Raw genomic sequence first — 12,759 nt, forward strand, 5'->3', positions numbered from 1 at the left:
AATGTAAAGGCACAGTTGAACCGTTCGGGGGGCACTTGTTCAAGGAACTTTCAGGCAGAGTACAGCGGTTGAAGATGGGGTTGAAGCCTAACACCCTGCTAGCAGGTTTCTTCAATTCTGTCTGTCAAACTACTGCAAGCTACCCTAGGCTCACATCCTCTGGTCAAGCATTTCCTAAGGGGGATGGGCTTTGCTTTTGCCACCCATGGGTCACCATTTTCCCTTGAGGAGTCTTCAGAAAGTGCTGCAAGCCCTGAAATTTCTCCTTTTGAACCTCTATGCCCTTGCAGATTCTATCTTTCTTCATGCTGTTTCTGCTCTCCATCACCCTGGCACAGTACTGTTGGAGTTGGGGGCTTTGTCTACAGCATGTTATTTGTGTGTTTTCACAGGGGCTCCATTGTTCTTCGTACCAATCCACCTTTTTGATCTAAAGTCAGCTCTGCCTTCCACTGTAGCCAGGACATCACCTTGCCATCTTTTTGTTCTAATCCAGTACATCCTCTGGAGAAGGTCTGGCATTCTCTTGACGTATGTACAGCCCTCAAAACCTACCTTGCTTATACAAGGGACATCCGGTTGATTGCGTTACTATTTGCCTCCTTTCATCCAAGGACCTTAGGAAAGTAAGTCTTGAGTACTACTGTATCCTGTTGGCTGCGGGCCTGTTATTGCTCTGGCCTAAGAGCTACTTAAGATCCTGGTGCCTCATAATATCATGGCACACTCCATGAAGTTGGTAGATGCAATGGCTGTGTTTGCCACTAATGCTCCTCTTGTGGACATTTGCAGGGCTGCTATATGGTCTACTTTCACTTATTAAGCATTACAAGACAGAATGCTATGCCTCAGCTGATTCTTTGATTAGTAGGTGTGTTTTACAGCAAGTAGCATCTCACGTCTAGGCAGCCTGGGTGGATCTTCCCTGTTGGGATTGCTTTGGTATATCCCACCAGATGGCATGCTACCTGGGGAAAACGGACTGTTGGTCTCACCTGAAAGGTGGCTTTCCTGGGTGTCATGCCATCAGGGCCCTCACTGTTTGGGGGGTTGCCTGTATCTCTCTAATTGTGACTTTACCAGATAAACTTTTGTCAATATATTTGTTTATAGTTATGCTAAGGATGTTCTTACTGCACTCGTGTTTGTAAGTCAAGTTTGTTTTGTATATATTATTGCTTCTTTGGTTGTTTTTCTCTGTTTGTCATTGAGCTGGTTTCTGGAGTGATGTAAGAACATTCTGTTTCGATCTTGGGCTCATTCACATGGGGACTTACTACGAGATCGGTGCTACTTGCATGTCTGTTAAATTCTCTGACTTTACATGATGTTTCAGCCCATGGGAAGGCAAGTTGCTGCTTTCTCCCTTAAATCTGAAGCAAATCAATCCAATTTTAATCCAAAAAGGGAAGGAAAAACTGTCTGTGCTTCACATCTCTAGCAGCTTGTGAATGCTTAGCTCCGATGCTTCGGTGAGTCCACGCCCACTCCATCTTCTTCCCTCTGCTTTTTTTTACTCTGGAACAAACTGAGCATGCTTGGTTGCCAAGGTAACCAGAGGAAGAGATAGTTTGACCTTAAGAGGGCATGGTCATTAGGAAGCTGTGAGATGAACCCTTCCCCTTCAGTATGAAAGCAAAACAACGGATTGAGTGCTCATATAAGGTAAGAAGTGTGAACCTTTAAACTCCATCGCGAAGAGAAAAGCTCCAGTATGAACCAGCCCTTTGTCTGGAATGGACTGGAGTGAGGACCGGAAGGAGCAGCTCAAGTCTTGACTCCTGTGAATTCTTGCCTTCGGGCACTAGGTGGCACTACAGTTCTCAGTTTCTTCAGGGCACATGGACAGTTTGTTCAGGGAACAATTGGAATGGGTAGAATAAATCAGGAGTCAACTGGAAGCCCTGGAGGGGAGCATGGGCAGGAGGCAAGGAGGTGTGCAGCTGAACTGAAGGACAGGCCAAGAACTGAGGAGGGCCCAGGTTGCTCAGGTACAGAAGGATGCTGAGCAGGAAGCTGCAAAGGTGGAGTCAAATGGCAATCTGGAACAACAGGAGCAAGTGGAGCTGGTCAGAAAACCCTTCAAAACACATGAGTGAAAGAGAATTGACAGCCTCTCTCTTCCACAGACATCCTCCTCTGATAATAGCTCCTCCTCCTTTGCAACATCCTTGGCAGAGATCTCCCACATGAGGGGTAGGGGTGCCCATGCAGCAGGCCTGCCTGGCAGCAGTCTGTTTTGCAGAGTGTACAGAGTTAGATGTGGATGCAGAAGGCACCCGCTTGAAGATCTTATGCTTGGGCACCTTGGGACTAGGTGTGGGTTGTATGAACCTGAGATGTAGCTTGTTGTGCGACCTCACCAGGCTGGTCAGAAAGATCCTCATATGCAGCTGAGGCTGCCACGGTATATAAATACATGCACATGGTAAAAGGATGAAGTAACTAAAAATCAACACACGCACACGGATGGGGTTAGTGTGCAATTATGCTTCAATTTAATGAAGGAGGCACTTAGCCAATTTTACTTTCAGACTGTCTAAATGTACTTCCACACCTAGACTGAAATGAGGCGGAGTGAGAAGAATAGTGGTAGGAGAGATAAAAGGCAAGCAAGAAGCCAAAAGGGCTTAAAGAAAAAGCGTGGGAAAATAGGAAAAAAGAAAATGGTGGGTGGGAGACAGTATCATTATTATTATTATTTATTCAATTTATATCCCACCCCTCCCAGAAGGAGCCCAGGGTTGCAACCAGAAACACTAAAAGTACTCTAAAACATATTAAAACAAAACATCTTTAAAAATAACCCCAAAACATCTTAAAAATATCTTTAAAAGCAATTCCAACACAGACGCAGACTGGAATAAAGTCTCCACTGAAAAGGCTTGTAGAGGCAGAAGGCAACAGAAAATGGCAACTGGGGTTAAAAAGGGCGGGAAACCACAGTGGAGGACAAGGGGAGAAAAAAAGGGCCTCTAAGGGGGATACCAAAAAGATTGACAGACTTGGCTTTGAAGGCAGGGAGCTGCAGCAGCAAGGAGAAGCTGCAACTGCAAGCTCCGCTGTGAAACCTTCAGGTAAGGGGAAAGGAAGCCACAGCTGCAAACTTTGTGTGAAGAGGCAGGAGCTGCAGCGGTGAGCTCCATCAAGGATCAAGGGCCACAGCTGCAAGCCCTAATGAGGAAGGTGGTGAGGAACCGCAGCTGTGAGCTCCGTTGAGGGACAAAGGCTGAAGAAGGGAAGGGGGCAGGGAGCCGCAGCCGTAAACTCTGCTGAGGGATGAAGGCCTCCTCCACAATCCATGACAGTGAAGGGAAAGTGGCTGCAGCTGCTGAGGAGCAACAATTGTGGCAGGAGAAATGTTGGGGTGGGTGGGCGTGGGGGCGGCAGAGGAACACATAGACAGAAAAGACAATCATACCGTTGGGTCTTTTTTTTCTTTTTTTAAGGAGAAAACAAAGAACAAGCATACACAACCTAAAACATACCCATGATCCACAAGGAGTACAGTGATCCACAAAACAGAAGAAGTCAAGGCTAGTAAGCTAAGGCTGAGAAAGATCTGCCTCAGACGAATGCAGGAATGAACTGGAGTGAAGGTGGAAGGAGCAGCTCGAGTCTTGACTCCTGTGCCTTCCTGCCTTCGGACGCTAGGCGGTGCTACAATCCTTATGATGGTGTGCTACCCGAGGGAAATAGCAATTTTATAAAAACTAATAGCATGCTGCACAGTACTTTTTACACCCTTCCTTAGCTCACTCATATGGTGTACTTACCCAGCGCAGTAAGTCCTTCAGATATTGAAGTAAGCATATACATCAGCACATGAGGCTCTAAACTGGTGATAAAACTGATATGGTCCTGGGCAAGACATTCCAAGAGTGGATAATATGACTGGCTTAGTTTTCGATATTGCTAAGGTTGGGCAGGAGGAAGAGAGAGAGGGAATAGAAGAGAAATTATTCTAAAGATTACTAAAAATTATGGCATTAAAATACGTGCAAGGTAACTTTAACACATTCCAGATTATCTACTGCATTAAACCTCCTTTACACTGAAAAAATCACTATAAACCTGGGCTGTTCATCTGTATTTTGCGACATGTATTAATTATGCAAATATAGCCTGTCTATTCATATACCAGATCATTTTGCATGCTTTTGAACTGCCAGTTATGGAAAGGGGCAAAGAACTACATAAACACCGAAGACCTCTCTCAACTAACTGTGGCTGCAATCCAATACATGTCTACTCAGAAGTAAGTTCCATTGGATTCATTGGGACTTACTCCCAGGTTAGTGTGTATTGGATTGAAGCCTAAAGTTAATACCCCAATTACAAAATACATTGGGGGGGGGGAGAGAGACACAGAGTTTATTTACCCCCATGTAGGCACACTCTTTGAGGAAAAAAAAGAGTGAGAATATGTACCATTACCTCTGAGCTACACAGCAACAGCCACATTGCTAAGTGGAACTTTTAAAAACGTTGTACTAGTAAACCCTACTTGTATTCTGCAAGCACAGATAGATTTCAGGCTATTTCTGGGGATGTATGTGTGAAGGGGCACCAAAATTTCCACACACCCAACAATCTATTCCAGACATGGCTTTGCTTGCTTTCTATTGCCCTCTGAGATAAAATATCATGCCCCAAATTTTAACTGTAAGATTTAAAATATTTTATTTCCAAACTCTTACTAAAAACAGAATGTCCTAGGCTGGACAGGTACCAGATTTCAGTCTTCAAATTGTGAAAGTAGCTTAATCATTTGGGAGCATGGTTTTTGAGGGAGAAACTCTCCCATTTAAACAAGTAATTTGAGTACGTATCAATTTTTTTTTACAGTAACTGCTTACTAAAAAACTTGCCCCTGTGGCACACCTATTGGATATTCCATACACTCCATTCTTGAAAATGCTGCACTATGTCATGCTTGTGAACTATGGAAATCTCTGATCACAGCCCCGATAGTATTTGAGGATTTTACTGGAGGGAGGAAGCAGGTGGCCAGCCACTTACTCCCTGCTTCTCAGCCTAACTCAATTGCCCCTTCCCTCCTATCTGGCACATATCTAGTACATGCACATCAGTTGTAGCGGCTGAAGACTCAAAACAATATTTGAGTCTAGGGCTCATATACTAACTATAAGTTAGGGATATTTTGGCATGCAGGGAAGGTCTGTCTTTCTTTTTTGCAGGGGAAAGGGAATCTTTTTTTGCCCTGCTTGACCCACCAAAGAGTATTCACATCTCCTTATACAATGAAAAATGGTACATACAAAAAAAGTACTTATAAGTTTGCCCTTTTAGCAAGATAACCTGTCTTTAATCTGACTGACATATTTGACTATTTTTCCCCACAATCATGGATGGTTTTCTCCATGATGAATTGTATAAAGCAAGGTAAGACCAATTCAACAACATGAGGCTCAGCTATGCACTGCTGGTGAACTGGTTCTGACGATGGCAGAATTTCTCTCTCCCACATGCCAAGTGGTGGGCTGTAGCACTGCTGACACTAAAGCCAACCTATATGAATAGGTCCCAGAGCAGAATACTACTTCAGAAAAGAAAGGGTGTTGGTGTACCCAGTTACAGAAAATGCCCTAACCAAAATTAGAATAACGTGAAAAACAATTGTACTGCCATTCAGGAGAGTTATTATATACAAGATAATCTAGCTACTCCTCTCTTACCCTGATAACATATTGTAAATATTTTGAAGTAAACTTTTATTATATGAATTCACAGAAATGCTTATGGTATTTTTTGCTATAAAAATGCAAACAAATGCAGATAGCTGAAACTAAAAAGTATGGCTTTTGAGTTGTTCTAGATCCCCTCTCCCTCCATTTTAAGCCTGTGGTGGTGATTTCATATTTTGCATAAAGACTCCCAAGATGAATAATTGCTTACTAGCAAGTCACTGTGGGATACTGAGAGCAGCATTTTGACAAAGGCCTGAAGTACATTGTCAAAGTGGTTGTCCCCATACAACTTGAAGACGCCAAAGCTGACATAATTTCCACACAAGGCAGATTTGAGAGCAGAATAACAGATGGAAATACCCTTGAGTTTCAATGGATAAACTTGATCTTTTGACAGAGTCCCAAGGGACAGGATCTGATTACCTGTTTGCAAGGAAGGGGAAAATAAGGGATAAAGAGAGAAATTGACATAATTGAAAATATTGATAACTGTGTCACTTAACATTTTCATTTCACTGGATATTATTATCATTATCTGAATACACTTTAAATTTATAAATTAGAATAATAATCTTTTATTTTAAGAAACTGCAAGAATATGTTTAAACAGATGTTGCATAATAACACAATTAATTCAGGAGCACCAACTTGACCTTGGTTCTTTATAGTGAGCCTGACACCAAGTTCTAGAGCTTTCACATTCTAAAATAAATGGTTCTTTGAATGCAAACATTAAATATAGAGCATAGATTATTTACTTTCAAGGCCAAACCCTTTTACCAGGCTAGAAGCATGAATTACTGCTTTTAAAGCCTCAATGTTCTCTCCTCTTACTCCAGTAATGCAATTATTTGGCATGCTTAGTATGAAAAATAGTTATTTTCAGATCTGCTGAACAACCCACGGGTCTTTGTAAAGGTGCTACCTATGATAAAGAAATAAAGCATCTGTCAAAGGTCTTTTAGATAATGCAAAAAAAAAAAAAAAGAGAGAGAGAAAGAAATATTGCACACCAAGTTGCTGGAGCTGAAGGAAATACAGTGATGAATAGTTTTTAGCTTGAGTCAACTGATGTGCTCATTCGTCTCCAGATCAACCTTAAGAACCTGAGCACTGAAAATTGCAGTGTGCACCACAGCTCCATAGGCTGGTACCCAGAAGGACTATGGTTCCTGCTGTACCCCAGAAAAATATATCACACTGGATGTGCTGGAGATCTAACCTCCATTTCATGACTTGCGTGATTTGGGGGAGCACTGGCATATGACATCTATAATGATATTTGACTTGAGATTGGTATCAATTCAAGAACAGTTGTAAAAACCAAAGAATAATCTCAAAACAGGGTATCACTCCTTATTTCACTTACTGAGCCAGTTCTACAATGAGTGAACAGATTATTTATTCATTTATATACTGCTTACATGCCAAAATGGCATATAATCAAGAGCAAAATGAGTTATTAAAAGATGACCTGGATTAAAATTAATGGGGCAAGTAATAAAAGGAATGTCGTGCTAGGAGTCTACTACAACCACCCAATCAAGGAGAAGATGAGAATGTAACTTTTGAAAAGCAAACTGCCAATGTTTTGAGAAGGCATGATGTAGTAGTAATGGGGGATTTCAATTATCCCGATATCTGTTGGGAGACAAATTCTGCCAAACACGGCCCCTCCAAGAAATTTCTGACTTGTGTGGAAAGTGGAGAAAGCAACCAGAGGATCAGCTATCCTGGACTTGATTCTAACCAATAGAGATTATATGGTGAATGAAGTGGCAGTTACGGGAACTCTGGGAGAAAGTGGCCACACCATACCTGAATTCTTGATTTTAACAGAAGCAAAAGCTGAGAGTAGCCATACGTGCACCCTGGACTTCAGGAAAGCTGATTTTAATAAACCCAGAACAATTGTAAGTATGGTTCTATGGCAAGCAACCCTAATGAGAAAAGGAGTCCAAGATGGGTAGGAGTTTTTAAAAAAGGAAATTCTAAAAGCGCAATGGCAAGCAATTCCAACAAGGAAAAAAGGGGGGCAACAGCAGAAGACGCCAATGTGGCTTCACAAAAAGCTTAGAGATGACCTGAAAACAAAAAAGGACACATACAGGAAGTGGAAAGAAGGCCAGGCCACAAAGGAAGAGTATAGACAGGTATCACGGAATTGCAGGGATCGTGTCAGGAAGGCTAAAGCTGAGAATGAGCTGAGGTTAGCGAGGGATGCTAAAAGCAACAAAAAAGCTTTCTTCAGGTGTGTCCATAGTAAAAGACAGAGAAAAGAAGCGGTGGCTACTCAATGAGGATTGCAAAATTATAAGAGATGACAAAGAAAAGGCAGAAGTGCTCAATTCCTACTTTGGCTCAGTCTTCTCCCAAAAAAGGGTCTGTAACCCTCCCGGGAAACATGAAGTAGAAGGGGCAGGATTGGAGCTTGAGATTGATAGACAAATGGTCAAGGAATACCTAATCACTTTGAATGAGTTCAAATCGGCAGGGCCCGATAAACTGCATCCTAGGGTATTGAAGGAACTGGCTGAAGAACTCTCAGAACTTTGTGAAATCATGGAGGACTGGTGAAGTGCCGGATGATTGGAGGAGAGCTAATGTTGTCCCTATCTTCAAAAAGGGCAAAAAGGAGGAACTGGGGAACTACAGACCAGTCAGCCTAACATCAATTCCTGGAAAAACTCTGGAGCAGATTATAAAGCAATCAATCTGTAAGCACCTTGAAAACAATGCAGTGATTACTAGGAGCCAACATGGATTTATGAAGAACAAATCCTGCCAAACTAATCTTATCTCATTTTTTGATTGGGTAACCTCCCTTGTAGACTGTGGGAATGCTGTGGACATAATATATCTCGACTTCAGCAAAGCTTTTGACAAAGTGCCCCATGATATTCTGATTAGCAAGCTAGCTAAATGTGGGCTGGATGGAACAACTATCAGGTGAATCCACAGTTGGCTCCAGAATCATACTCAAAGAGTGCTTATCAATGGTTCCTTCTCAAACTGGGTGGAAGTAATGAGTGGGGTATCACAGGGCTCAGTCCTGGGCCCAGTACTCTTCAACATTTTTATTAATGCCTTGGATGAGGAGGTACAGAGCATGCTTATCAAATTTGCAGATGATACAAAGTTGGGGGGCATAGCTAAAGCCGTGGAAGACAGAAACAAAATTCAAAGGGACCTCGATAGGCTGGAGCATTGGGCTGAAAACAACAGAATGAAATTCAACAGGGATAAATGCAAAGTTCTACACTTAGCAAGAAAACCCCAAATGCACAGTTATAAGATGGGAGATGCTTGGCTAAGCAATATGACATGTGAAAATGATCTTGGAATTGTCATTGATCACAAGCTGAATATGAGCCAACGGTGCAATGTGGGTGCAAAAAAGGCAAATGCTATATTAGGCTACATTAACAGAAGTATAGTTTCCAAATCGCGTGAAGTACTAGTTCCCCTCTATTCAGCACTGGTTAGGCCTCATCTTGTCCAGTTCTGATCTCCACACTTCAAGAAGGATGCAGACACACTGGAACAGATTCAGAGGAGGGCAACAAGGGTGATCAGGGGACTAGAAACAAAGCCCTATGAGGAGAGACTGAAAGAACTGGACATGTTTAGCCTGGAGAAGAGAAGACCGAGGGGAGATATGACAGCACTCTGCAAGTACTTGAAAGGTTGTCACATAGGAGGGCCACTATCTCTTCTTGATCATCCCACAGTGCAGGACACAGAATAATGGGTTCAAGTTACAGGAATCCAGATTTCAGCTGAACATCAGGAAAAACGTCCTAACTGTTAGAGCAGTACGACAATGGAGCCAATGGGAGGTGGTGGGCTCTCCAACACTGCAGGCATTCAAGAGGCAGCTGGACAGCCATCTGTCAGGAATGCTTTGATTTGGATTCCTGCATTGAGCAGGGGGTTGGACTTGATGGCCAGGCCCCTTCCAACTCTACTATTCTATGACATACTGGATTAAAACTTTACATCACAGACTACCTGAGAGATAATATTTTAGGGGAAAATATTAATAAGTAAATCATAACCTGCTGCCCTCTATCAATAAATCTGTTACCAGTGTTCCATCCTATTACACAGTAGAGAGATCACATGAATCCCCCTCATGTACTGAAGGCACTTGTGAGGGGATCATGCTGGCTAGCCCTGCTCCCCCCACAGCTGACTGGCCAGGATTTCCCCTCATGAAGTGCATAAGCTTCCTATACACAGCCAAAACCTCAGGCACGGAAGGAGGATGTATGACCAGTAAGCACAACTGTGTGATCCCATTCTCAGAGAGACAGAGAGACAGAGACACACACAGAGAGAGTATTTATGGGTCCTCCACCTTGTTGCATCAGTTCTTACTTCAAATTAACTTTGCTCCATGTCTGAGGTGAAATTTTTGAATTTATTATTTCCAAAATATAGCTACCTTATCTGAAGAACTGGGTATAATCCCTCAAGTCTCCAGAATTATTGGTTAAATCCTGTTTCCTGCCCAAACTGCTTTACTGCTATGAAAAAAAGGGAGATTCACCAAAACCAACAGAATTTCCCTTCTGATCAGAGTATTTTTGCTGTATTGGCACGCCATGGTGTATGTGCAAACAACCAAAAACATTTTATGTTCATACAACAATTGCTGTGTTTCCAGATGTAGTACACCCCTTAAAATACATCCACCTTGCCTTTCTAGCAGCTTCATGTGTTCCTTTTAATAAATCTAGTTTGGTGCAATCTTTCATGCTTTCCAGTTCCTGTTACCATTCCTGTAGGGCTGATGTTTCCATTGTTGCTGTTACCACCTCTTCTTTTAAACACAGTAAATCATTCACTATGATGTTCAGAGGAGGGGAACCTCTGGCCTGCAGGCCAATCTTTACCCATGTGGCCATTTTGTCAAAACCACACCTAGTTTTCAACCAGATGACATCACTCCGATGGGCAGATGACATCAGCTGATGGACAGGGGGTGGGCTTAATTCTGCATTGGCTGCGAGTGCCAGTTCCCTGTGGGGGAACTGGTGCACATAGCCAACACAGCTGGATTTACCCCCTGCTCATCAGCAGATGAGCAAGGATGAAATCCTGCTGAATACATCCTCTCCCCACAGAAGAGGGAAAACATCTCATTTTAGCAGCAGGTTCAGTGCAAGGGGGCTACATTTCCCCCCCCCCCCGCATTTTAGTAAGGTCCCCACTCTGGGATTTCAAAGTGCCAATTCACCTGGCATCATTGTGTTGACAAGTGGACACGGCCACCCACCTGTCAGATTTGGTCCGCAAATCCAATCTTGATAAGGATCTGGTTTGTGGAGCCAAAAGAGATTCCCCACCCCTTCTTGTGTCACTTAATTTGGTTTTGGTGCTCTCTTTTTCTGATTGATTTTACTGCTGGAAAGAGATGCTCCTAGCATCTAGTCCCAGTTAGAAACCTCAAAACTGTGTTCTGAACCAATTTCCATTTCCAAGATGTCTTCAAAGGAGTCCCATAACATGATAGTTATCTAGTCTGGTCTGCAGGTTATCAGAGCATGGATAACTGGCAAAGCTGTCTCTATTGAAGAGGGGCGTAGCTGTTTCTGAAGCCTCAATTGATGGAAGATGCTCTGTGTCATAAATGCTACTTCAACTTCCAGTGGCAGAGCTGGATGAATGAGCACTGCTCCAAGAGCAGATCTGATCCTTTAGGAAGAAGTGCAGCCCCATCCAGAACAGGTTGAAAATCACCACCCTTAACAGACATGCCACCAACTAAGAGTACCTCTGTTTTGTTGGGGTTCAGCTTCGGTTTATTCACCCAGTCTAGACCCAATTTTAAATGGGATTTATTTCCCCTTATTCCCTATTCTTTTGAATGGTATTGGGGGGGGGACACCGGCATTTCTGTTTGGGGTTTTTTGGATGTGTCATATTGTAGGTGTCTGCAAACATTTAAAAAATTAGAATATCATTGGCCCTCCAATATGTGTTAAAATTTAAAAACAAGATGGTAAATAAGGCATAACTGTGCTGGGTTGAATAATCTTAAATCCATACTATTGCTTCAGAATAAAAAGTGCCTTCTTAGATTAGAAAAAGGTCCAATCTAGCTCATCATTTTTACAAGAATCCCAGTGACCAGCAGGCACTATGTGATCCAGCAATCTACCACTGACTACCTTACACCCACCTCTGCACTACACCAGACTGGCGTCCAGTTATGTCCCATGATAGTATAGACTAATTGAAAGCTCTCTATATAAATAGATCCAGATGTGCTAAATATCAGAGGTTGAAAAAAATTGTTCTAGACCCTAATATATGTAGTATTGTTCTAGTGTTTGTGAGAGGAGTCCCTTGTATTTTTAGTAACTCGTCTACCTCACCATTATGAAAGAGTGACAGAAAAAGTAATATTTTCAATATGCTTTTTTATTTATCTACATTCTGTCATGATATACTTTGATGTAAGTTTTTAATTTTGTTGCAGCTTTCAGCTGTTCTAGCAGTTACTGTTCAGGGTCAGCTTCAAGGTTAGCCTCAGTAGCACAGAACAATTTCCTGTTCTCACAGCCCAGGTAACATTTGGATGTGGATTACATTTACCACATTTTCCAGTAGCCAGGGACATTATTTCTAATGAGCTTTAAATTGCTTCTAGAACATCTATTGTGCAAAGCTTAGTGCTATAATCCATTCCACCCTAGCAATATAATGAAATAGTGCCTCTTAAAACAAGTTTTTCTTTGCTGTGTTATAAGTATTATTAATTTTTTAATAAATTGCCTATTTTAATAACGGACTAGTGTGCCCAAGTTAACAACTCTTGTTCCTTCAATATTGAGCACTCATAGTATTGACATGTGTGCTAGTAGATGCAGCATCTGATCAACTTGTGTATTTTAATATCACACAATATCCCATTCTTTACTTTTATTTATACTTTAAACGTGTCAATCTGATTTAGAGAATGTCTGAGTTCTATAGCTTTAAGAGTGACTGTGTCAACCCTGCTAATCAAGGAAAAGTTTCTTTTGAATTGGTGGTGGTT

At 42.1% G+C, this 12,759-nt stretch overlaps 1 protein-coding gene across 7 annotated transcripts in view; it reads right to left on the minus strand.

Moving 5' to 3' along the window:
- Positions 1–12,759, minus strand: part of RANBP17 (RAN binding protein 17) — a 272,017-nt gene that overhangs the window by 70,488 nt on the left and 188,770 nt on the right. For all 7 annotated transcript variants that reach the window (XR_009762109.1, XM_061622480.1, XM_061622476.1 and 4 more), the window contains 2 exons: positions 5,920–6,134; positions 3,777–3,915 (listed from right to left, as the gene is read on the minus strand). Coding sequence is in view for 6 of the 7 variants with exons in the window: in XM_061622480.1 (XP_061478464.1) it covers positions 3,777–3,915; positions 5,920–6,134 (354 nt within the window). In the remaining variant the exon portion in view is untranslated. The remainder of the gene's footprint in view (positions 1–3,776; positions 3,916–5,919; positions 6,135–12,759) is intronic.

The sequence above is a fragment of the Rhineura floridana genome, chromosome 4, assembly GCF_030035675.1.
Source record: "Rhineura floridana isolate rRhiFlo1 chromosome 4, rRhiFlo1.hap2, whole genome shotgun sequence".
Taxonomy (NCBI): Eukaryota; Metazoa; Chordata; class Lepidosauria; order Squamata; family Rhineuridae; genus Rhineura; species Rhineura floridana.